The following is a 27,596-nucleotide window of genomic DNA, read 5'->3' as shown; positions in this document are numbered from 1 at the left end:
CACAGGGTAAGGTCACACACTGAGCCACACTGTAGGCTGAGCTGTTTTCATCAATATTACCACAGTTCCTAAGAACATTCTGGCTCTAAGACTTTAACATCTGAACTAGTAGTTGTGGGAATGAAGTAAACTCTGTGACCTTGTTCAATTCAAACAAGCTCAGAGCAGAAGAAGCTGGAGAACCTGAAAGAAGCTAACCCTGCTGTTGTTCAGATAGTAAAATGAAGGCCAAGGCTGAAGCAGTTTAGCAGAACAGTTTGTACCTTACCAATGAAGCTGGAACCAAACTCCTGGCACCTCACTAGGCCCTGGCCGCACCTGCTATACCATGCCAACTGTTCACAGCTCAGCTCTGGGTGTGAAGGGGCCAAAACAACCAAAGCAACTCACAATTTCCAACCCTGAAAGACCTAACTACAGGACATTCCATAGATCAGAGGCCCTGGGTGGGTGCATTTTCAGTGCAGAAGAGATATGGGGGTGTACCCTCACGTTCTGTAAGGTGTCCTCATGCAAATTGCCTCTCTATTATTTCCATTAGAACAAGATTTTCAACCATATGCTAATTTTTATAGTGCTAATGTATGGCTTTTCAAAACTACTATTTTGAAGAACATTAATATGCCAAAACATTGACAATATAATGGAATATTTTTAAAGGTGTCTTTTTAAGTGGAATGTTCCCTTTTCTACAAAATCAAAGTAAGGCACAAGACTTTATGTACCTATGTAGAAGGCCAATCTGAATCTTCTGCCTCCATCTCCTAAGGGATTATAGGTCTGTTTCTGGAATGTGGGCTCAGCCATGCCTCACTCTCTATTCTCTTCAACAGCTCCTTCTCAAATTCTGTTGTTGTATCCTCCCCATCTAAAAGAGATGAGTGCTGGAGAGTTCCCAGGCCCACACCTTGGCTACTGCAATATCTCTTACTGGTCTCCCAGCTTCCATTTTTAACCTGGGTACAAACTGTTTCTAAACCTGAAGCCAAAAAATCTTGTTGGTACCTACACTGCAGCAAACTCCTGGCTGAAAACCTATAATGGCTCTTGACTCCCCACAGGGTACAACCTTCAATCCTAACTCAAGAATTGGCGGGTTCTTCCCTGTCTCACTCAAAGGGAGGAAGGATGGGAGGGGAAGAAAACATGTGTCTTCGTTTCTATTGCTGTAATGAAACACCATAACCAAAAAGCAAGTTGGAGAGAGAAGAGTGTATTTGGTAGATACCTCCACATCACTCATCACTGAAGAAAGTTGGGGCAAGAACTAGAACAGGGTAGGGACCTGGAGGCAGGAGCAGATGCAGATGCCATGGAGGAGTATTTTTTACTGGCTTGTACCCACGGCTTACCCAGCCTACTTTCTTATAAAACCCAGGACCACCAGCCCAGGGATGGCCCCATCCACAATGACCTGAGCCCTCCTGCATCAATCACTAATTAAGAAAACGCCCTACTGCAGGAATTCATAAAGGCATTTTCTCATAAACTCATTTCAGATAACTCTACATTGTGTTAAGCTGATATAAAATTACCCAGCACAATAAGAGAGGGAGGAAAGGAAGGAATGGAGAAAGGATGGGATGGAGGGAGGGAGAGAGGGCAAACAGACAGGCAGGCAAGCAAGTCGTAATAAAGTAGTCAGACTTGTAGAAAGGAGGAGCGGAGTGGCAGCTCTGGGCCTACAGACTTTCAGTTCTGCAAGACAAAGAAGCTCTAGGGCTACCACAAACATGGTTGCTAGAGTTGACACTATAAAACCTAAACACTTGGAAATGGCTACAGTGATAAATGCGCTGTTTGTTTAACACAAACTATAAATACCATTAGTTCTTGTCTCTCTTCCTCTCCTCTCTCCTTCTCCCTCCCACCCCAAACAGGGTCTCACTATGTAGTTCTAGTCAGCTCACTATGTAGCATACAGTGTGCTCAAACTCAGCAATCCTTCTGTCTCAGCCTCCCAAGTGCTGGGATTAAAAGTGCGAGCTACTATGCCTGAACTCACTAGTTCTCTCTCTCTCTTTTTTTCTTCCTCAAAGGTATTTATTTTTAATGTATAAGACCTGCCAATGGGTTAGCATCAAACAGATAATGTATTCATTTTTGTTGTTATTGTTGTTGTTTTTATTAGATATTTCTTTATTTACATTTCAAATGATATCCCCTTTCCCGGTTTCTCTTCTGGGGAAAAAAAAAAACAAAAACCCTATTTTCTGCCCCCTCACAAGTTCTCTTTATCAACAATTATTAAGCAGATTGCAAATGAGTTAAAGAGTTAAACATTGCTAATTTTTCTAGTTGTTCCTTATAAGAGATTGTGAGTACATCTTCTGGTGAGCTGTTAAAAGGGGTTGTCTTGGGGTTTCTATTGCTGTGATGAAATACCATGACTAAATGGAGCTTGGGAGAAAAGGTTTATTTCAACTTTTGCCTTTACCAGTGGCTCTCAATCTGTGGGTCACTACCCCTTTGGGGTCAAATGACCTTTTCTCAGGGGTTACATAAGACCATCAGAAAACATATTTATACAGTTATGAAGTAAGTAGTAATGAAAATAATTTTATAGTTGGGGCTCACCACAACATGAGGAGCTGTATTAAAGTGATGCAGCACTAAGAAGGTTGAGAACCAGCTTATAGTCTGTCTATCATCAAGGAAGTAAGGGCAGGAACTTGAGGCAGGAACCAGGCAGCAGGAATTGAAGCAGAGGACATGGAAAAGTACTGCTTACAGGTTTGCTCCCTATGGCTTGCTGAGCCTGTTTTCTTATACCATCTAGTGTCATAAGTCAACTGGGCTTATGGGCCCACCCACATCAGTCTGGGTCCTCTCTTTCCAATGACTCTCACCTATGTAAAGCTGATGAGACACCAGCCAGCCAAGGGCAAGGGAAAAAAGCAGATGAACAGAGTGGGGCCAATGAAACCCAGTAAATTCTTATCTATCTACAGTAAAAACACTTTCCTATGCCCAAAGTCAGCACTGACTCTCCAAGACCTTGAGATTAATGCAATGTGAGGACAGACAGCACTGTGCTTGTCCCTTCTAGCTCTGCTCAGCCCTGAGGACCAACCCTAAAAGAGACCAGGGCTCGTTTTCTTTGCACCATGCCCCGTCCTCACTCATAAAAACAACAAGCATCTCTTCTGCTCAGGGAAGGGAGAGTTGGGCACTGAGCTGCCATCCCTCTATGGTAAGTTTCACGGCTTAGCAGAAACCACACATGACAGCTTCAGAGTCATGAAACCTTACAGAGGACACATTACAGAGAAATGCTGCAGACAGAGGGGAGTAGAGTGGTTGCATGGAGGCAGGCAGGCTTTCTCAAAAGCCCCTGAGAAGCCTGAGGAGCAGAGCTGGGGCTGCAAAGGGTAAGGAAAGTTCCCCTGACTGCTCCACAAGCAGTATTTCCAGCTGAGGACAGCAGGCATTTCGAGCAGATATAAACATTACCAAAAGGGACTAAGAGAGTATCATTAATATTTTTTTCCTTCTAGCAAGTATCAATTAGTTCAACAAACTACTAGACAAAAGCACAAGCTAGTAAAATCATTTTCAATTCACATAAGAGAATATGTTTCTTTAACAGAGCTTTTAAAATACACTTCTGCTTATTAAAGTACTTTTATTTTTTACTTTATTTTGGAGCTAGCGATAGAGTCCAAGGTCTCAGCCCTAAGTAGCACATGTAAGCCCCAGGGTGTTAAGAATGATGGAAGTACATGACTACACAGTAAATCAGTGTACATGCACATAAGAAATTATGTTCTGCACACTGACAGGTATCCCAAGAAGCATACTATTGTTTCTGCCATTAACTTTTCTTTTTTTCCAGAAATGTCCCCTATCACTTTACTATCTAAATACTGTGATACATAGTAATGTCTTTTTCCAAGTCATAAATGATGAAAGAGTAAAAACCACAGAGAAATTGGGAAAATACAATCAGCAGCCAACACAAGCAAGCCAGAGGAAGGACTGTGAGCTACTGGTTTGGAAGTGAAAACATTGCATGAATACACCCATGGCAGCATGGTAGAGCCACACCTGGAGGGTGACAAGCTACTCCATTCCCAATCCAATCATAAACACAGCCTCAGAAGTCAGGCTGTTACCTCAGCTTGGAAGAGGTAGGCAGCAGGGTCCTCATAAGCAAGCACACAATAGAGACTCACTTTAGAGTTTCTACTATAGATAGTGGTGCTGATTTTAGAATATTTTGGCTACTAAATAAGTGGCAAGTTCCACAGAAAATGAACTTACTAGAAAGGAACAATTACTTGTTGCATGGGAGATATTCATATGCACAATTATCTGTGTAACTGAATTCTGACCTATGTCTCTCACTAATATAATTCTTCCCACTTATAGAAAGACAAAAGTTTAACAACAAAACATGCAAAGTTATAAAGGCAGCAATGCTCAGATTTACAATTTAGGATAGAAACTCTGTGTAAGTCAAACACAAAGGAAGATAGATACTGAATGCAGTACCGAAAGCTTTCTGATAGAGATACTTGGTGCACTTGTGTGCAGGGGTGTAAGGGACAAAGTGCACAAGTAAAACTTCTATTTGCATGTGGAAATTTCCCTCAAAATATTAACAAGTGGGGAAGCTGAGAGATGGATAGGGAAGAATCAAGGGGAGGGTCTTTCTTATGGCTGTGGAAGCTGAGGGATGATTACATGAGGCTTCTTATAAATTGCAGATGTTTAAAGACCTCTAAAATGTAACAGTGTTTCCAGAGAATAGCTAGTAAATAGTTGTAACGTGTTACTGTGGGTTTTCTAATCAAATGAGATTAAGAGATAGACATGTAGCTGTGGTCCGGGTGAAAGCTCAGAGAGAAAGGAAACAATGTACAAGAAGCTGCATGTCAAATGTGTTACTAGGAACGATCCAATCAAAGCAAAAGCACCTCAACATTTAAAGTGGTTGTTAATGGCGTGTGGGCTTTCACCCGGTTTTCATTTCTCATACTTTAGCTGCTCTTCAGGGTCTTACCCAGAATGAATGAGCATATGTTTATTTCTTTTAGAAAAGCCAACACAGATACTAAAAGTAACATCACTTCCTCTTCAACTACACTTAGAGCTTCTGAAGTAATAACAACCCAAATAGTTAAAAAAAAAAAAAAAATGAGAGCAGAAATATCATAGTCATCCAAAAAGTAACCACAAACCTCATGAGGCTAAGATTCTCCTATGCACACCCCCTACTACAGCAGCACTGTCCCACAGAAGCCAGTGGAACAGGGCAGCCATGCTGAAAAGGCTCATTGTGTTCCTAAGGCACATAGCCTTCTACCACATGCGGATACTGAACATGTGAAATATGGCCAGTGTGATGGAGAAACTGGGTTTTAAGTTTAATCTTAAGAGCACATGTGGCTCCATGTTTCCATACTGAACTGAAAGGCAACCAAGAAGAACAGTCATCGGATTCGCAGCTCTGCTGACCACTCTTGCTCTCCTGCCAGTCATCTGTAATTTATTGAACCATTACTTCTCCCTTCTCTCCAGATATCTACTGAATCATTATTCCTAAAAAGACAATACACTAAGCTTCTAGCACTTCCTCCAAAGCAGCAGCATGAATAAACCATATTCAGTACTAAGATGTAACTACACACAACTTTGTTATTTGTCTACCTCCTCAGAGGCAATGGGACTCTGATCTGTACTGCACAGAGCTATTTGGTAGCCTTCCACCACCACACTACTCTCTCATTCCTCTTGTTGAAAAGCAAAAAGAAAGGAAATTAAAGTAATGCAGTTTTAGCGACACTGTGCCTTATATGAGAAACAGCACTGCCAATGGGATGGTCTCACCCTAGTAGAAGGTGTGTCTCCCCTTTCACCTGGGTCACCAGAAAGTTAAAGTTATCCTTTGGGTTACAGACAACTGTCTCAGCCTGGTGTTAATTCCATCCTGCAGCTTCCAATTTCTGACATATGTGTTTTACTGATCCAGATGCGTTCCTAATACTGTATAGTGAACATTTTTCAAGACTATCAAATTAATAAATCAAAAATAACCAATGCAAGCTAAGCTGAACAGAATTCCCAGTAAATATCAGATTGTGTTCCTACCTCTACTGATGTCTAAATTAGACAGCTAAGATACTCTTCCAAGTTAAAAAAAAAAAAAGTTAGACTAATGTACCCACAGTACCACATTAAACAGTGAGTTTACTATACTTCCAACAAGACCCTAAGAAGATCAGGAACTAAGATCAGCAATGCTTTTACTGGCACTTTTCTGTACAGACAAGACAATCCTGAGCATTTTCTGCCCCTTCACTCCATACCTTGAATGTTCTCGAAAGCGCTGTGCTCGTAGCTGGGATGCCACAAATACAGATGACGCAATGGCCAATAACTGGTCTCTCTCACTTGGTGTTAACGTGTGCCCTGTAAGAAATGAATCATCAGTCATATCTGTGACATCAACATCTGCCCTTCCCTCTTAGAGTCATCAGCCAATCAGACAACATCTGCACCTCTCTCTTACAGTTATCAGCCAATAAGAGAAGAACTTCACCAGACACCTATAATAGACTCAGGATTGTACAAGAAGCAGGTGATGGGATATAAGAAGGCTCAGTAAGAAAAAACTCCCAAGCTGTACTCACTGGAAGCTCACTGCCTAACATAGGAAAAAAAGATTTGTTTTGTTTTCTAAGTTTATTCATTTTCCAGCCAGATACCAGAATATTGACATTCTTGAAAGCAAATTTCCAATTAGCACTTAACACTTATTATTTTTACGCAAAAGCATGAATTAAATTTCAGTAGAAGCTTCTTGTCTAAACACTTATTTCAAACTTACTCATGTATACTGAAGAACAAGAAAGTACAAGCTTTCCTAAACCTGTGACTGAGTATTAGTGTCTTTTATTCTGAATGTTATGAAAGGCCAATTCCAAAACGCACAGTCTGGCTACTCTGCAATGAGTAATGAAGTGTTAAGGACATGAGCTTACTTCTAAGGAAAATGAGAACAAAAGTCCAGAAGTCTCAACTTCTGCAGAAGCAGAGTGATGCTGGTCAAGAACATGGACAAGCTCATGATTTCCTAGCATGAAAGACTCAAAGAAAATAAGGGCATGTCTTTCCTGCCTCTATGAATGCATCAGAAAGCATAAGAAAGATTAATCAATCATTCAATTAACAAATTTCTCTCTTCCACAATTTCTCTCTATACCAAAATTCAATTAGCCCCAGGGGCAGTGGTCTAGCCTCTGACCAGCCTCACATGGGCAACTGCCTTACAGCAGGTAACTGACTCCACTGGCAAAATTGTATAAAAACCAATAGGTGTCAGAGCAGGTCAGATAATGCAGTGTGTAGTTAGCACACCTCTTGAGAGCACTGAAGCAACCACACTGTCTCCTACTAGTTATGTGACAGCAATCACATGGAACAGTAGGGACAACTAGAGTTCTGAGCTAAAGAATTCAGTAGGCATATAAGTTTATTTGAAAGAAATAAAGTGATGTGAATATCATTTTTAAAAATAAACTAAAAACACTCAGAATGTTAATATAGTTATTTTTCAAGATCTGTAGCACATTCTTCTAAAAAAGGTAATTCATGAAATGGAAGGGTACGGAATCCATCCATTCCTGTTGGGACAAATCCAGACATTGAATGAACCATTACACAAAGTGGGAGCTCATGCCTGATGCTAGGAAAGACACCCTCATTGACTTCATAAGCCACAACCCTGTAAGCCATGACATATCACTGACCTTCTTCTGATACTGGAACAGAAATTAAAAGATTCTCATGACCTTTTCTAAGCATTCTCACAAAAATAGTACTCCAACTTCCCAAAACCTAGAAGAAGAGTTCTCCAAGTATGTCTCAGGGATGACTTGGGGTCCTAGAAGCCCTGCACAGGCCAGCAAAACTAGAGCAATTTTTCTATCTGCTTTTTATTGACCATTATTTTCAAGGTGAAGTATTTCTGTATTTTTTCCTGGAGTCTACTTATGGTTTCAGATCCCAGCATGCAGACTATGTGATGACATCATTGTTCCCATGTCAACACCTAATGGATTTATTACAGTTGTTTACAAATGAACCAGAGAGTATGCTCCAATTTGTCAGCAACATACAAAGATCAGTAAACACATAAGCTCTTTGGAACACAAGAAAACTAATGGATTTCATGGGGACTCCCAGTAACAGTGGGTCTGTCCTCAGCAGCACACAGAGCAAAGAATATGATAATACAAACACATACTTCCTATGTCCAATCCAATTCTTACAAAAAAATATGATAACACAAATGTATACTATATGTCCAACCAAATACTTACAAAAAATCAGCAGCTTCTCAAAATAACACAGAAAATCCTGATATAGCTTTTGAAGGGGGTTGAAGTTAAAGTGTAACAAGGTACCAGAGAAAGAGATCCAAGATGCTCATACTGGTCAACCGAAATTACAGTTCTTGAAATAGCTTGTTCACTTTTTTCCTTTAATTTCAAATCAAAGAAAATTTGCTTTTCAACATTTGAATGTAAAAGTCAACAAGAACAATTTCTTGTATGTCCTATTTTTAAATTTTAGATTCAATCATTTCAAAGTTCAAATCTAAGGACCTTTTTAAAAGTGCCCTCAGTCACAGATTTGGGAAAATAAACAAATGTAGTAGAAAATTTTAATGCAGTCAAAAGGACCAGTACTTGTCTATGAACAGTGCTGAGATCAAGCCAGATGGGAAACAGATGTGTAATCTCAACGGTGCAAAGTAACCTGGACCCAGACATACTGAAAAGATCCTGGACTGGCTTCTCTTGCCACTTCCTGCTGTCTCTCAGACATATATATCAAATAATCAAAGATGATACTTAGCATAGCTGAGATTTGCGCTGGGTTCCTCCTTCTGGGGAAGGTGAAGGACAGATAGTACCCACTCAGAGAAGGAGAAACTGGCATAACAATAACCTCACGAAATAAAATGGGAGGGAGGTTTGGAAATGGCCAATAAGGTGTGTTTGCTGAACACCTTAGAGGTCATCTGACGAGACACCATTGAAAAGTCTGTGGCCTGTGAACTGGAATCCCAGCACAACCCAAGAAATCCTCAATCTGTAACTGAAAATCCTACCATCAGAGCTTGAGATAAAGGGCGCTATTCTGGCCTATCATGGACAAAGTCCTGCATTCTGTTCCAAACATTAAAAGAAAAAAAATAACTAATACACATATAAGTTCACAGAGACCATGACAGCATGCATGGGACCTGCAAAATTCAAGCCAGACAAGATCCAAGCAAGGAGAAAGTGAAGTAGGAACAGAGTCACACCCCTAACAAAGAAGTTATTTGTAATGGAGAGGTGCTGGAAGAGAAAAAAATATCAGTTTTCTCCAGTGAAGTGACACTGGGTATATCAACCACACCCCAGAACAAGTCTCAGGCTCAAGAGTAGTTGACTAACACAAAACAGAACCCACGGCTTTTGTCTGCATTTTGTTGTTGTGGAGATGGAGGTTCATTGTTTTTTTCTTTCTTATTTTCTTTTCATTTGTTTTGGGTTATGCTTCTAAAAAAGATAAAGAACATAAAGATGGATAGAAAAGCAAAAAAACCGCAAAAACCTTAGAGTCAGTTCCCGACTTAGTTGTTTTAGAGTAGCTTCTTTGAGCTTAATGAAAATGAGAGCTGAGATTAAGTCATTGTAAAAGGCTCTTCTGGCAAATCATGACAGTCAACAAGGCAGGATTCCTTCTGCTGCAAGCACAAGAGTCTATGCTGGCAATTCCTTACTACAAAGAAAATGTAGTTAAGTGTCCAGTGGAAAAGTGTGCTCTGTTCTAAGGTCAATTTCTCAGCTAAAGCGGATTGTGGCTCCTCAAGAATTTGCAATACTTTACATAATTGTAAATGTACTCTAAGTATAGTTATCAATTCAAATGAAAGATTTTAAATGCCTATTTTCTTCTCACATGGGTTACTTACCTGTATGTATATTCATGCTCACATAACTACATGTGAATCCAAATGCTCAGATACATACATAAAATTTGTTCTGAGAGCTGACTCAAGGGACTACTTTTTCCTTCTGCCCACTATTTCCTATCATGTTACCAACACAAATGAATTATCTGGGCAGACATGGAACCATATGGAAGTTCTGAATCTACTTCACAACTTCTCATAGCTTCTAAACTCCAGTAAGGAGAATAAAATATTAGATCAAACAGGGTGAGTTGCTAATCTAGATATGTGTATAGGTGACTTAAAATTTCCAAAGCATACCTTTCATCAACCCTGAATAAGATTCTTTTCATTGATTAAACAAGTGTTTATATAATGTCTCCTGTGAGTTGTTACTAGGGAGATGGTAAAAAGCAATGGCTTAAGTGTTTCTGACCTCAGGTTAGCAAATGTTAATGAGCAAATACTCCATTATAAAGCAGTAATCATGACTAAGATGTTGTTTATCCTGCATTTTTGAAAATTCAAAAGTTTAAGAAAAATAATCTGATGAATTACTATTACTACTCATTTTAAGAGTACAAATAAAATAAATTCTCAATTTCTTAATACTAATGATAAAACTCAAAGAACATTCAAACTGTCTATTTTCAATTTAATTTACAAAGCCTTATTGTATAGTCTGAATGCATTTAACAGTCAACTCCATGATGCTGAGCTGACTATGAAAGTTACTTTCTGTTCTACAACATCTGTTTTGCTTTGTTTTATATTTAACTTGATGGTGTCAGAGATCAAAATCCAGGGCTGCACACATTCTCAGCAAAAATACTGAAAAATACTGAAAAAATTTTCCCCTAAAATACTTGAAATCTAAGAATCATCTTTTGTATCCCAGTTCACTAGGGATTTATATCTAGATATTCCTAGGATCTCAGTTAAATCACTGATTTCCACTGATGCTGACCAGATCTTCACTCCTCTAGCTCCAACTTGATTAAAAAAAAAAAAGATTTTCTGAAACTTGGAAACAATCTCTGACAACTTGTCAGTGTTAAATTTAACATGAGGATATTTTCTTCATCCAAAGTACATTTCTTTTTTTATATATTTAAAGCTGTTACCTGAGAGACTGTTCTCTAGTTCCATGTGTACCATGGCTGGAACGCTCCTAGACTCTACAAATGAGCACATACTACACACACATTTTTTTTGTTGTTTTTTGCTTTTAAGAGAAACACTGAAGATGGTTATATTCAAGAATTGCCCATGCATATGCAAAAAGATGAATGTTAATGGTCAAGATTCCTTCAAAAATATAATATAGCAAGTGGAACAGAAATCAAAATAGAAAAGTTGTGTTTACAAATAAGAATAAAATTAACCTGATGTAACTCAACAGACTTCTGAGAACTAAATAGCTCAGCACATACTTATACATACCTTTGAAGCCATCAGGATACACATCAGAGAGAAACTTAGTGCTAATGTCCCCTTTCACAAAACGAGTGTTGATTATCACCTCCCGAAGCAATGGGATGTTGTGTGTAACACCTACAAAGAGAATTTCAGACTGAATGGGAGAATTGATAAACTGCTTGTCATACAAGCATAAGGACCTGTTTCACTCCCATATGACAAATGCTGAGCATGACTGTGTATACTTGTGATGCCAGTGTTGGGCAGGCAGAGACAGGAGGATCCCTGGAACTTGCCTGCCAGGCAGTCTAGTCAAAATGTCAGCTGGAGGTTAGTGAGACACTGTCTCAAAAAATAAGGTGTAGAGCCACTAAGAAAGATACCAACATTGACCTGTGACTTACATTAAGTCTCTCTTTCCCTTTCCCCATCCTCTGTCCTCTTTCCTCTCTCTTTTCCTCCCTCCCTCCAAGAAAAACCCAATTACTGGTCTCTCCTTACCTAATAAAATCATTTAAAAAAAAAAAAAAGGCAAAAAAAAAAAAGAAAGAAAGAAACCACCAACTCAAACAGATCCATTCCCCACCCTACTTGCAGCTAGGCATATGACTAATTCCTAAACAGAGAATTCAAGTTGAAGTAATGTGTTCAACACTTTTCTTTCATTTCCTCCTTTTCGGGGCTTCTGGATGTGGCAGGATGTGTCACTTTAGCAATGCAAATGAAGCAGAGCAACCTCTAGTCTGCTTAGCTGTGTATGCATATTTATCCCCTTAAATAACCTCATATCAGAAAGGACCAACAAACTAATTACATCAAAACCAAGTATATTTATACATTTCCATAGCATCCATACTACAGTATCTAGACACCTTGGTTACAGTATGTTACCATGAACTTGAGGCTTATATGTAAGGACATGGGTTTATCTTTTCAAAATGACTATCTGTCCCTTAGCTAATCAATATTAACAATTTACTATACCTTAAAAGCATTTTTTTTCTATGCATCTCTTTATTCTAGACTATATTAACAACCTACGTAAACATGTGAGCATCTCGGTTCCCAACTCAAAAAATTCTATATGTCTAAACTAGATAAAATTCAACTCTCAAACTGTCCCATCTACCTCAAACATTTACATTAAGATCCAGAATTCTAGTTATAATATTATTCCTTTATGCAAAACTTCCATAGATGGGGTTATTCTTTTTAGAGGATAATGTAATACATTGCCTTTGTATTACGTGTCTGTGAGAAATGCACCCCTAAAGAAACATTTTAGCTAATAGCCAAAAATTACTGCTCCTACGGGCTTAGAATATCTAGAAACAACTGTATACCTGAAGTGTGCCTGGGTATATTAGACACATATAAAGACTTTTATTTAAAAACAAAACAACAGCAGCAAAAATCCCACTTTCATTACTAAGGTAACAGAATGTGTACAGCACCTCCGAGGGCCTAAGAAATCACTGGAAACAAGGTGACATTCATTTACAAAGACATAGCATTTGATAAGAATACTTATGATAAACCAAAGGGGCAAGAATTTTTTCTAGTTGCTTATTTTATTTTGTTATTTTTTTAATTAATAAAATTTTAAATTTTTAGTCTTGGTATCTTTACCATAATTTATAGTGAAATGTATACCTGATATAATGAGAAGAAAAAGAAAAAAACTATAACAAATAAAAAGACCTCAGGAATGTATATCTAATTGATATCTTATTGCATTAATCAATAGCTGTATTTTTTGTAAGCTGTGGCTATGACAGTCCTGAGCAAAAAGGGTTTTCTGTTTAAGCTGTAGTAACTTTTTGATTATGATCTTCATTATTTTCTGTGGCAGATTTTTATAATTTTTTAAAATATATTTGGGACAACTGTCTCAAAGTAACATGTAGTTTTCCTGACAAGTTTTTTTTTGAGAGGAAAGAGTTTATTTTATCTTATATCTTACAGTACATTATGAATGGTAGTCAGGACAGGAAATCAAACATGAACTTGGAGGTAGGCACTGAAGAAGAGGTCATGAAGGAAGAGAATTACTATCTTGTGCAGACTGACTTCTTATTCTAGCTGTTCAGGGATGGCACTTGCAATAGTAAATCATCAGTCAAGGAAATACTCAGTGATCTTCTGCCTACTAGACACTCTGATGGAGACATTGTCTCAACTGAATTTTCCTTTTTCAGTTTGATTCCTGTTAGACTATATTTGATTAAAAAGAAACAAAGAGAGAAAGAGAGAAAGAAAGAAAGAGAGAGAAAGAGAGAGAGAGAGGAAGAAAGAAAGAAAGAAAGAGAGAGAGAGAGAGAGAGAGAAAGGAGGAGAGAAAGAAAGATTTTCTCCAAGAACTAGCTCCTGGTTTTGTTGATTCTTTGTATATTTCTTTTTGTTTATACTTGGTTGATTTCAGCCCTGTGTTTGATTATTTCCTGCAGTCTACTCCTCTTGGGTGAATTTGCTTCCTTTTGTTTTAGAGCTTTCAGGTGTGCTCTTAAGCTGCTAGTGTATGCTCTCTCCAGTTTCTTTTTGGAGGCACTCAGAGCTATGAGTTTTCTCTTTTATTGTATCCCATAAGTTTGAGTATGTTGTGCCTTCATTTTCATTAAATTCTAAAAAGTCTTTCAATTCTTTCTTTCTTTCTTCCTTGACCAAGTTATCATTGAGTAGAGTGTTGTTCAGCTTCCATGTGTATGTGGGCTTTCTGTTGTTTTTGTTGGTATTGAAGACCAACCTTAGTCCATGGTGATCTGATAGGATGCATGGGATTATTTCAATCTTCTTGTGTCTGTTGAGGCCTGTTTTGTGACAAAATATATGGTCAAGTTTGGAGAAGGTAGCCTGAGGTACTGAGAAGAAGGTATATTCTTTTGCTTTAGGATGAAGTGTTCTATAAATATTTGTTAAATCCATTTGGTCCACCACTTCTGTTAGTTTTACTGTGTCTCTGTTTACATGATTTGTCCATTGCTGAGAGTGGGGTGTTGAAGTCTCTTACTATTATTGTGTGACCTCCAATGTGTGCTTTGAGCTTTAGTAAAGTTTCTTTTAAAAATATGGGTGCCCTTGCATTTGGAGCACAGATGTTCAGAATTGAGAATTCTTCTTTGTAGATTTTTCTTTTGATGAGTATGAAGTGTCCTTCCTTATCTTTTTTGATAACTTCTGGATGAAAGTGGATTTTATTCGATATTAGAATGGCTACTACAGCTTGTTTCTTGGGACCATTTGCTTGGAAATTTGTATTCCAGCCCTTTACTCTGAGGTAGTGTCTGTCTTTGACTCTGAGGTGCATTTCCTGTATGCAGCAAAATGCTGGGTCCTGTTTATGTATTCAGTCTGTTTGTCTATGTCTTTTTATTGGAGAATTTAGTCCATTGATGTTAAGAGATATTAAGGAATAGTGATTGTTGCTTCCTGTTATTTTTGTTGTTAGAGGTGGAATTATGTTTTTGTAACTACCTTCTTTTAGGTTTGTTGAAAGAAGATTATTTCTTTTTTTTAGGGTAGTTTCCCTCCTTGTTACAATTTTCCATCTATTATCCTTTGTAGGGCTGGATTTGTGGAAAGATACTGAGTAAATTTGTTTTTATCATAAAATATCTTACTTTCTCCATCTGTGGTAATTGAGAGCTTTGCTAGGTATAGTAGCCTGGGCTGGCATTTGTGTTCTCTTAGGGTCTGTATGAGATCTGCCCAGTATCTTCTAGCTTTCATAGTCTCTGATGAGAAGTCTGGAGTAATTCTGCTAGGTCTGCCTTCATATGTTACTTGAGCACACACTGCTACAGGGACTATAGTACAGATCAGCACCACAGCACTGTACACTGACACTGGTATTACAATACCCAACATGCACAAGAAATAACAATCCCCGGGAGAGAACAAATTTATAATATGAAGTGCAGTAGTGATTTAATTCAAAGAGAGAAAAGTAATTGTTCTTACATGAAAATTAACAATTTCACAAGACACTCTCCCCAAGCGGCCTCTGAGGTAGTAGATAACTTAAGTGAGGAAGTCTAACTTCTACAAATAAAATGTTTGCCTATATATGTAATATGCCACAATTAACTTAATTGAGTTTCCTTTTACAGTCTAGTCCAGGTTTCTCAGCCCTCCACATGGCCAATACCCAAACAGTTAGTACAGATCTGCCTTCAGCAAATATAGCATGGTTTAAAGATGCAGTTTATGATAATTTGGACAAGATAAAGTTACTTTCTGATACTGATATCTAAAATACTGAAATGAATGTAAGTAACAGGATGAATGAATGCATGAATGAATGAATAAAACATTAGCATTTCATTCCATATTCACAGTTGAAAAGGGGTGATGGCTTTAGGAAAGGTAACCTGAAAGAACTGTAAACAAGTATTTCTTTTTTGTTGTTGTTTTGTTTTTGTTTTTTTATCATTTTTTATTAGATATTTTCTTTATTTACATGTAAATTTCTCCATTCCTAGTTTCCCCTCCAATAAAAAAAACAAAGAAACAAACAAAAACAACAAAAACAAACCCCTGTTGCCTCCCACTTCCCCATGCCTGCCACCCTACCCCCTCCCACTTATTGGCCTTGGCATTCCCCTACACTGGGGCACAGAACTTTCACAGGGCCAAGCTCTTCTCCTCCTATTGATGATCAAATTGCAATCCTCTACTATACACATGCTGACAGACTAATCAGACCCCTCCATGTGCAGTCCAACAAGTATTTCTTACATCCAGGATATCAAACAACAGAGCTAAATACACAAACAGGTGTCTACTTCTTTGTTATAGCATTTTCTTTTTTAAAATTTTAAGTTAGCACACAAAGTCTTCTAACAGTCTTACAATAGCTGACTGACCTGCTGTCTCCTCCTTCCCCTCTGTCCTCAGGCTCCTTTCTGCTTTCCTGTCAAGTAGGTCCTATATATCCCTCCCCCATCACCTCAGAACTTCTCTCTACACTCTCCTTGTCTCCTTTCATCCACATTTACACACATTTATAAACACACACACATACTACAAACTAAAGTAGTCAAGAAGATGGGGTTGGTGTTTATCTGAGTCTGGGTCACCCCCTTAATATACTTCTTTCCAACTCCATCCATTTCCCTAAATTTTTCATAATTTCATCTTTCTTTACAGCATAGTAAAATTTTATTATATCTATATGTATTACACTTTAAGAACACATTCATCTAGGCTGCGTCCATTCCACTGAAGAATTTTTTTAATCTTTTTAAATTATATAGTAATTCCAGCATGAAGAATACTTAGATTTCACTAAATTTCAAGAATAAAATTAAAACTCAAATACATTTTTCCTTAAAGTTCTCTGAATAACAAACCACATACTACTATGTGAAATCAAACTACTTTTTCCTTCCATAAAGGACACAGTAAAATAACCCTTTTATTTTCATGTATGGTTATTAGTACAACTAGCTGTTTCAAGAACTAGTGCCCAGGAACTCATTCTAGAGCCAAATCAATAATAATCAGAAAAATGTTCCATACTCATAAAGCTAACATCAGCGGGAAGGAACTCTGTACTGCAGTTGCCTTCTTCCCAGGTCCCAGAAAAGACAATGCCATTGGACTGAGTCCTTGTGCAAACAGTAAGTAGACAGTAGAGCAGTCTTTGAGAGTTTACGGCTTCAGTAATATTATTAATCACATACTTATAAAAATTATGACTTTGAGTTTTAGATTGGGAATTGGAGTGACCTGTGCCAGAGTTCACCAGGTCCCATCTGCATGGGAAATCATGACCAGGACACAGAGGGAGGCCCCTGGAGCAGCCTTCTGACTGCCTGCTGGTTCCAAAACAGCAGGCCAGACACTAGCTGTGCACTCCACCAGGATCAAACGGAGGTTGAGGCCACCGCTTCTTTCATGGGGACTTGGAAATTAAGTTTAATGTAGGTATACTGTGCTCTAAAGTTTCTTTAAAGTTTTTAGAGTTTAGATACACTAAAATTTCTCTAGAGTTTTTCTTTTACAAAAGGTTACAAGTAATTGTGGAGTTGGGGAGGGGAGATGTCCACATTTAACCAATGAAGCAGTTACTTAACAATACAGTCAATTTCTTTTCCTTTCTTGCCCTCTACAAAAGATTTAAAATCATCTGTCTGTTAAAATTCACCAGGTTAAAAAAAAAATCAAAGATAATGGTAGGAATGGAAACTTTTTTAAAAGAAAAAAATCTCTATTCTGCAATAATTTTAGAATCTTAGAAAACTGGCAAAACTAGTATAGAGAATTACTGTCCACCCTTGACCTAGGCGCTGGATCTGGGGCAGTTGAGCACATGTCTGGGCTTAATTCTCTCTCTGTATGGAGAGACCATAGACCACACAAGTCATTTTTAATGTAAACACTTGAAGGTGAATTAAAGACAGAATAGCCTCTAAATATCTTCCTGTATATTTCCTAAGAGGAAGATAAGTCTCTTCTGTGATCACAAGTGTCTATTTAATCTACAAACTTGATCCAAATTTCTCCAGTTGCCCCACTGATGGCTTTTACTACAAAGGAAAGCCGGTTTTGCCCTGGTTCAGTATCAAGTGCAGAATCCTATTCCACTGAGTGGTCTTAGGCCCTCAGGTTTCCTTTGATCTAGAAGCTGCAGGCTTCTTCTTGAGCTTATTGACCTTGACACCTCCAAAGATCACAAGCCATTTATCTTTAGGATTGTCTTTCAGGTAGGTTTGTCTGATTTTTCCTCGTGATTATATGCAATTTACCTATTTTCAGTTTGTGTGTGTGCATGTGTGTGTGTGTGTTCGTGTCTGTGTGTGTGTGTGTGTGTGTGTGTGTGTGAAGAGAGGGGTGAAAATTATCACAATAGGCACAGACATGGGTTACTACATCAACAGTGGCAATCCCTGGCTGCCTGGTAACATTACTAGCATGAAGCAGTTCCCATGGTACTTATTAAGTATATAACAAAGGGACACCAACAAACTATACTGTTGCTCCAATTTCCCCATTAACTTCAGCATCTACTGACCTTTTCATAGTTTATATTCTTGGGGTAGCACTTTTTCTACATGGATTAAAATCTATGTAGAGGAGCCATGCCATCTCTTTCATTTATGAGTACTTACTGAGCTGCAGTCACACCAATTCTCCTGCCTCAGCCTACCAAGTATACTCCAGGTGAGTGCTGGGATGACAGGTGTGAATTAAACCTGACCTGAGGTCACTCTTCAGCACAGTTTTCCTTTCTTACATGGGCAGTTCAGACTCACCTTATGCTTCTCCTGAAACCAAGCCTGGACACATTTAATAAACTGAGTGGACAGAAGCCAAACATGTGGACAAGCACACACATCTAAGGATTATCATCCTACAATTGCTGGCCTCCAAATGTCAATTCAGAGGCCTCAGCTGGAGAATAAGTATATGTGTGTATACATGGACACACACATGCACAAACACACACACACACACACACACACACACACCTTGATATAGTCAGTAGTCTATGTTAAAGCCCAAGAGTTCTCATGGATACCTCCTGATTCAACCTCATACCACACACAGGGTTCATTCCACCCCCAGGCATTCATTCCCACATCTGTTATTGCCTTTCTGACAGAGGGAAACTTGTTTCTTATTATCCACAATACATGTATTTATTTCCTTAGTTCCAGAAAGTACATAAATTGGTTTCAGACCTGCTAACTCATCAACTATGAAAAATAAACCTACTAACTAGAGTTTAATATTTATTTAGACTTATTTTCTCTTTAGCCTGGGGATATTACAGTTAATATACAGTTAAGTTATTTGGGTTAGTTCTCTCCACCCTCATCCTTCAGCACGATTATGTCACTAATCTGAAATATGTTCCATTAGTTGTTAGGAGTTCATTTTAAGTGTTCAACCCCAAATAGTAATTAGTCCAATATTCAAAAACTGTCATATCCAGAGTCACTCCATTCACTTGTTTCCCATCCCCCACCACCTTTGCACCTCCTGCTAATCTGTATCTTTGTTTGTATATTTGTATGTACAAATGTATGTGTGTGCCCACAGAGGCAAGAAGAGGACATCAGATCCCCCAGAGCTAGAGTTATGGTAGTTGTGAGCCAACCAATGTGGATGGTAGAATCAAACTCCAGTCCTCTGCAAGAGCACAGCCCAAAACAACCTGGCAGCCAGGCTTGCCTAGGGGATGTTCTTAGACCCCCACTAGCCATTCAAAATTATAATACACAACTGAATCTGATAGCAAAGTTGGTACTTACATTAGTATACAATTTACCCCTCAAAGTGGGTAAGAACACCCACTTTGCAGACTCCAGTGCAAAAGTAGCTTCTGATTCAGTCAACTGCACTCAGGGGGCTTGTATGAGCACATGTTGGAAGACAACTACACTTAAAATCCATCTACTGCCTTCTCTGAGCAGAGCCCAAAGTCATCAGCTATAAGGCCAGGGTCCATCTCCACACATCTATAAGTATGCTACCTCCCAATCTCAAAACTCATAGACAGTGTCATAACAGACTCATTCTCCCAGTGTGGGACAATGATTCTTCACAATCCCTCATATCATGTATAGTGCAGAACTACAAGATGCCACAGGTCAGCCTGCAGAGGGTTAAAGACCTGTGCCCAGTGTTTAATCTGGTCACTCTTTTCTCATTTTTATTTAAACATAGTAAGCAATTCTTTTCTGAAATTCCTTAACTACAAAGCCTTCAAACTGTTCTCTAGAACTAGATAACACACACAGCAACGGAAAGGCAAGTGTGTGGTCTTACCCCGGATCACATAATTGTCCAGTGCATCTTCCATCCTCTTCAGGGCTTCTGTTCTGTCAGACCCGTATGTGACTAGCTACAAGCAAACAAACAAAATGGTCTGTAAGCCAGCCATGTACTGAGTGACCAGGCCTAATAAGTTTAATACTTCCTACCACATTCCCCAACGTGTCTTTTTGATTTTCATAGTGGTCCAATTTTTTAATATAAAATAAGTCAAATAAGATCCCTTTAAATAAACAAGTGAGAACCAACATATCTCAGACATTCCTCTTACACATCATTGTCACAGTAGAGAAACACTTGAGAACAAAACAAACAAGTTCTTCTCTTGATAACAAACAAACATGTTGTGTAAACAAGCACAGCAGAAGGATTAAGGAGAGTAGAGAGGAGAGCCTGAGGAACTGCCACAACATGCCAGCACATGGCACATCACACCAGCACATGCATGGCACAGCACATCAGCACATGACACAGCACATCAACACATGGCATAGCACATCAGCACATGACACAGCATATCATCAGCACATGACACAGCACATCAGCACATGACACAGCACATCATCAGCATATGACACAGCACATCAGCACATGACACAGCACATCATCAGCACATGGCACAGCATATCAGCACATGGCACAGCACATCAGCACATGACACAGCATATCAGCTCATGACACAGCACATCGGCACATGACACAGCACATCATCAGCACATGACACAGCACATCATCAGCATATGACACAGCACATCATCAGCACATGGCACAGCATATCAGCACATGGCACAGCACGTCAGCACATGGCACAGCACATCAGCATATGACACAGCACATCATCAGCATATGACACAGCACATGACACAGCATATCATCAGCACATGGTACAGCATATCAGCACATGACACAGCATATCAGCACATGACACAGCATATCATCAGCACATGGTACAGCATATCAGCACATGACACAGCATATCATCAGCACATGGTACAGCACATCATCAGCATATGGCACAGCACATCAGCACATGACACAGCACATCATCAGCACATGGCATAGCATATCAGCACATGGTACAGCACATCATCAGCACATGGCACAGCACACCAGCATGTAACATAGTACTCTAGCACATAGCACAGAAAACCCATACATGGTACAGCTTGTCAGCATGTGGTATAGCAGACCAGCATATGGCACAGTGTGGGACTGGGGACAACGTTTCTAATTTCCCTGGTTTTCTCTGCTTCCAAGTTTGACTTCCTAAACAGCTAAAACTTTTGTAAGTTGCAAAAGAACCAGTAAGAAAGTGAAAGAAAAAGCTAGACTGTCCTTAAAATTACTGGGTCAACCAGAACATAAACCAAAAACTAAAGGTGCTGGTTAAAAATGAAGAAGACTTTGTCTGCAGGGTCCTTTTATATGTAATCTCTATGAATTAAAAGTAAGACATTGACAATATACATTAAGGATTTTTCTGATGTATATTATTAAGTAGTAGGTTGCAATTATTCTGGTAAATTTTACAAGTTCTTCAATATAAAACCAGTTTGCCACAAGGTAGCCCACATTTTAAAGCTAGCACTTGGGAGGCAGAAGCAGATAGATATCTGTGAATCTACAAAACCAGTTCCAGATCTACCAACTGCATAGTGAGACAGCATCTCAAAAAAAATAATTAAATAAATTTTACACATATGAGCCATCTAGAAAATTTATAGGGCATTTTTCTGGACAGAGGTTCATTCATCTAAAAAGAAATAGTTAATTTGAAAATCAATTTGAAATATTTTACGTATTTCTACTTTTCTATTGTGTTTCTCTAATAAGCAAAACTTCTAAGGTTTATTTTTAAAATATTAATGCTTAAAAACTTAAGTGAAAAAAAAACTTCAAAGATTAAAATGGCTAGTTTCTGCAGTCATAGCTATATACGAGAGCACTCAAGGCACTAGAGATGTGGGCCACAGCAGAGCCTTGAACAAACTCGCAGGATTCCTGTTTCATCTCCAGCACAAAACTAAAAGAAAATTTGAAGTTAATCCGTCCTTGAGACAAAGCTACTATTTCATAGACAAGGCATTTTCAAATAAAACCTGCAACATTTTACTATTTATGAGATCTTAATATTTTAGAGACTCATGATTTTCAACTTTAATTTGCAAAGTTTAAAAAGACACATGGGCCAAATCCTATTGCACTTTTCTATAAAAGTTAACTGGGTTGCGTGGAGGCTCAGTGGTACTGTGCCTGACTGAGATGCACCAGGCTCTAGGCTCCAGCCATAGTGTAAAACAACAAAAGTCAAATCCACTCAAGTTGTAGACTGGAAAACCTTTGAAGAACAAAAGTACTCTTAACAAATATAGGACCAGTTTCTCCACAGCACCTGACACTTACACATACTGCTTACTGGTTTGTTTAATTAGAATACATTGTTAAGAAAAGGTACATCCTGTACTGTGATCAGGATGTAGTAAATTAAAGGAAGGATGGAAGGAAGGGGAGGAGGGAGGGAGGGAGGGAAGGAAGGGAGAGAGTCAGACAGATAGACAAACAGACAGGCTCAAGTTTGAATTCCTTAATTAAATATGTGTACTGTTTGACAAATAGAACTAACTTTTGAAATCATAGGATCATAATAGATGCTGATGTCACTTCCTGGTTGGATGCCACTGTCAACTCGGACCTGAGAGGAAGAAAAGAAAAGGTACACAACTTCATATTGGGAAGATTTGTTTTATTTAGCCACAAGCTGTTTTTCCATGGAGAAAATGAATGATAAAGTTTCAATCTCAACACCCTTACCTCTGGAAAACGCCAAACAACCCAGATACATAATGCGAGGCTGATGTTTGATCTCTAATATGCAGTACAGCTTATAATTTTTGTTCTTTCACTCAAAAGAAAGAAACTGGGAAGAGGAAGGCTTCATACATCCCTGCCCTTCGGAACACCTGCAACTGGCTGCAGCCTGTTGGGATGACAGCCATCTAAAGCCCCTGCCCCCACTCAGAATCCTGGGTTGGCCCAGCCCAGACTTCTTCACAGGTCCTCTGAGCCACAGAAACCGGACAGGCTTTTGTGAAAAGCCAACACTTTGCCTTTTTCCCCAGCCCTTTAGCTGTGAGCGCTGTTTTCTGTTACTGTTAGCCCCGAGAGGCCTTCGTGTTTACACAGCTTTCCCTGTGGCTCTGCTCTGTGAGAATACAAGCTCCAATTAAGAGTTCGGATTCTACACTTTTCATCTTGGGCAGAACCGGCACAGGTTCAAAACATCCTTTTGAAGCCACTGGTTGCTGTTAACCAGCCAATGAGTTAGTTAGTGCATCACTGATCCTTGTTTTCCTCTCCCAGCTTGATACCTGAAGTACAGCACAGAGGTTAGCCATGTAAAACTTTGAATGAGCATCTGCCAAGGACAGAACATTTATTAAATTATTGTGACTAAGTTTTGGAATCTGAAGTATTTAGAAGCTACTCAAAATATTTAAGACTGACAGGCTTATCTTAGGGCTTGAGGATGGAGGAATTTAATCGAAGGTTCTAGAACAGCAGGACGATGCCCAGCATTTTAGGGGTGGGATAGAAAAGAGGAACCTCAGGGTTCTGACACCTTTGAGAAGGAGGCTTCCCAATAAACAGCAGCTCATCTGTTTGTGGCAAGACAGAAAAGGTCAACACAGCGGCTGGTGGGCCTTTAATATTTTAATTTAGGCAATTATCAAGGGACCACATGTAAAACCTCTTGTCTAGAATATCCATGTGAGAATGGGTGATGGCTTTATTACTTGACATCAGAAGATAAGTGAAAACCACACCACTCTCCTCTTTGAATGGTTTTAAGGAGAAGCTTGTAACAAGCCCAGGGAGCATCTATTTCTATATGTGCAGCACAAGCAACAACTTGGGCCCATGTACCCCGAGTTCCTACCTGAAGGTCTTAAAGTGAAAGCCACCCCACATTCGTAAAAGATATGTGTGGCCTTTATTTACTGAAAACATTCTTCCAAGTATAAATTCTATAAAATTTGGTGTTTGTAAAAAAAAAAAGAAAGAAAGAAAAGAAAAAAAAAAAGAAAAGGAAAGAAGAAAAGAAAAGAATCTGCAGGCAGCCATGAACACAGAAAAGTGACACTGTTTCTTCTCTCGCACGTAAATGGTTGCTGGTAACCTGGCTGCTGATTACTTGGTTAAGAGTTCTGGTGCCAATAAGCCAGAACCACTCTGACCACAGAGTCAGCTTTATACCCACAGCGCATCGCCAAAGCCTGTTTACCATTCGAATTGCTGCAGATCTGAAGCCCTGGCTCTCAGCACAGCTGACGTCCAACCCACTAGTAAAATAGTACAGGAAATAAGGAATATTATTGTATTCCTCTGCAGTTCATAAGACAGCTCTCATTGTCTTAAATAATACTATCCTAAGTGCTAAGAAAACTATCAGCAGTTGCTAGGTATAACTGTCTTTGCTGATTGCTAAAATAATTACAGAAATGTATCACCTTAAACACATGGGATCAAATCAAAACATATATACAATCAGCACACACAGGCAGATAAACATTCCCAAAGAAACTGTATAAAGAAAAACAAAAGAACTTTTTTTTAACAACTTTTAACTCACAGTTTATATACATTTTTCCAAGTAATAGCCAACTATATATCTTACTTCTAACAATCAATTAAAAACAAAATTTGATGCCCATTGCTCCATGCATATAAAGCCTACATTACTGTCATTGGCCATTTCAAGAATGAAAGCAAATGGAGCTCTAAGCACAACACCAGTGTGATCTGAAAATAAATTCACAAACTTGGAAGATCAAAGACTACAAGGAACAGCCTCATCTCTGCCCTGCAAACATGTTTCAGCCTTAATGATGTGCGTGAAAGGTATGAATCAAAAGTTAACTCTGAAATATTTGCTCTTTCTTGTGACCAAAAAGCCCAAGATCCAAAGCTGGCTTCCCTGTGAAAATGATACATCTAGCTTTAGTACAGTGAGGGAAAAAGAGAACCACACTGAGGACCATCCCAAGTGTGAGGTTCTCAAGTCAGCCTCCAGATACCTCCAGAACAATTAAAATTGCTTTTGTCAGCCAAAAAGTGGACCCTGGAAACTATGAGGCAGCTCCCAGCCTTCATTATCAATTCACCTCTCCCCTCAACACAGCTCCCAGCCCACTGTGTCTCCCCTCAGCACAGCTCCCAGCCCGCCGTGTCTACCTGACAAGTGACAGCCCAATATGATTAAATGTGTCGAAGGGAGGGGACTCGTGGGCCTCCATGACAGGCCAAAAGTGATCACCATGGAGATACATAATTACAGCTGTCAACGCGTCTACTGTCCTGCTGACATCAATTTGATTGCTCCCAGCAATAATGATAGACAAAGCTTAGTGCGCACTCTCCTGCCCCCAATCCCTTTATCTATTCCTTGGTCCATTTAGCTGACATGCAACATTCACACACTCAAATAACAGCAGTAAGCAGAACATTTAAGGCATTTTAATTGTTTTTTTCTTTCTATGGATGGATCACAACTGCAAATGTTATTACATAAAACTCCTGCTGCAGCATTAATTGAAGAAAGATTTGGTGGGACAAAGACTGTAGGGGGTAGAGTTTGTCCATTATCACTTGGGCTTTCAACAGGTCTCACGTTTGAAAATTGCAAATTGCAAAAACTTGAGAGGGCAAAATGTTTGACATCCTGTGAGCTATTACAACGTGGTGGAAACTTCTAACAACTAGAGTAATCATTATGGCTTCTTATTTAAGACTTTTTTTGTTTGATTAAAAAAGTGTTTAGATATGTCCCTATGACACTTGCTCTCATGTGCTATTTAGCATCACAGAATGCCTGTTCAATCTTTACAAATTTTTTCTGCCTCCAGGCTTTGAACACAGCATGGAGTCTCCAGGCCTAGAAAGGGTCAAGTCCCTTTAGAAAGCACATGGGTAAAAATCAGTTTAAAAGTGAAATAAATCATATATCCAATAACATCTTCAAATTCAGAATTCTTCCTGTAATCTTTCACCATCTTCTTAGCAGCCATCAAACTGAATAATCCTATTCACAGATGGTACAGCCTTTTCACGCACGGCTAACATAATGTCATCTATACGTGCACTCAATACCTTGAGTAAGAGAGAGGGTGCCGCTCTTGTTCTTCTGAAGCAATCAAATTTCTTAAAAGGGACAAGAACAGATGAACTATGGAATAAAATGAATACTAGTCACTGTTTCCTCAAAGTTGGTGACACCACACAAAATCAGGCACTTTGTTCTCTTTAATAAAGTCCTGCTAATGAGTTTATTTTGTGCTTGAATTTCTTGACATCTGACTATAACACAGGGCTGGATTAGATTTTCTCTCTTTTTTTTTTTTTGTTAAGGAAAAGATTACATTTTTAACACAAAAAAAAGTCATTTCCCATTCTTAGGATTCTATGATCTTTCACAATATATACTATCATTTATATGATTAGATGTGTGTGAACTCACCCTGTTGAGTGGTTTCTGATATTTCTAAGTACCATAAAGTACAAAAAATATTTTTATTTAACACAAAAATGACTCCCCACGAATTTCCCTTGTCCCTCAATTTACATCCTTTAGTGTTCACATTCTTTAACATAAAAGTGTGGCATAAATCAAGGGCTGAGCCCCTCAGTTGGGATCACAGTTAATGACTTACACCAGGTAGATGTATCGGCTCTTGGTACTGAGAAAGTCTCCCAATAGACGGTAAACCGAAAGACTTGTAGGGGTCCTGGAGGTTCAAAGAAAGGGAAACACAGGCTTTGAAACATAAGCCATCACAGGGAAGGTTAACAACAATGAGAAGTATTTATAGGTCTGTTTTAACATACGATATTTACCAAGTCACAGATTCCAGAGTACAATTGTCTTATCCTCTAGACAACTTTCAAGTATATTTAAAAATGAAACAGAGCCACAAGCAGAGTTTAGCCTGACCTCTACAGTACTTTATTGAAGTTGGTAAAATTCCAACTTTTTCTAAAATTTCTTACAATGCCTTGGGCAAAAAATAAAATGACCTAGACTCTCTATCAAACACAGCTCAAGTTCAGAACAGCAAATTCAATACAGCAAAGAGATTTGTTTTTCTTACTTCTCCAAACAGCTCGCATATGGTAAAGCAGCTGTTTCCAGCAGAGACTCAGAAAGCCATACATGCTTCTATACATGTACATGTTCTACTTGCAAACATCATGAGAGCAGAGCTGGGAAGTGTGAGTGGCCACTTGGCAATGTGTGGGTTTGAGTTACCTACAGATTTCAAAACAGGTCACAGCCCTCTTAGAGATATGCTGATTCAGGGTTTCATATTTATAGTATTTTGCACCTAAAAGATTGCATAAATGTTTATGTTGCATTTCTGTTCTAGCTCTTGAAAAAAAGCATCTTCAGAAG

At 38.8% G+C, this 27,596-nt stretch overlaps 1 protein-coding gene across 2 annotated transcripts in view; it reads right to left on the bottom strand.

The window, feature by feature from the left end:
- Positions 1-27,596, bottom strand: part of Pcca (propionyl-CoA carboxylase subunit alpha) — a 343,795-nt gene that overhangs the window by 155,562 nt on the left and 160,637 nt on the right. For both annotated transcript variants that reach the window (XM_031361748.1, XM_031361749.1), the window contains 5 exons: positions 26,857-26,931; positions 22,773-22,841; positions 20,144-20,219; positions 11,396-11,506; positions 6,312-6,414 (listed from right to left, as the gene is read on the bottom strand). In XM_031361748.1, coding sequence (XP_031217608.1) covers positions 6,312-6,414; positions 11,396-11,506; positions 20,144-20,219; positions 22,773-22,841; positions 26,857-26,931 — 434 coding nt within the window. The remainder of the gene's footprint in view (positions 1-6,311; positions 6,415-11,395; positions 11,507-20,143; positions 20,220-22,772; positions 22,842-26,856; positions 26,932-27,596) is intronic.

This window comes from Mastomys coucha, unplaced genomic scaffold, assembly GCF_008632895.1.
Source record: "Mastomys coucha isolate ucsf_1 unplaced genomic scaffold, UCSF_Mcou_1 pScaffold9, whole genome shotgun sequence".
Classification (NCBI taxonomy): Eukaryota; Metazoa; Chordata; class Mammalia; order Rodentia; family Muridae; genus Mastomys; species Mastomys coucha.
This window is presented reverse-complemented; position numbering and strand designations above follow the sequence as displayed.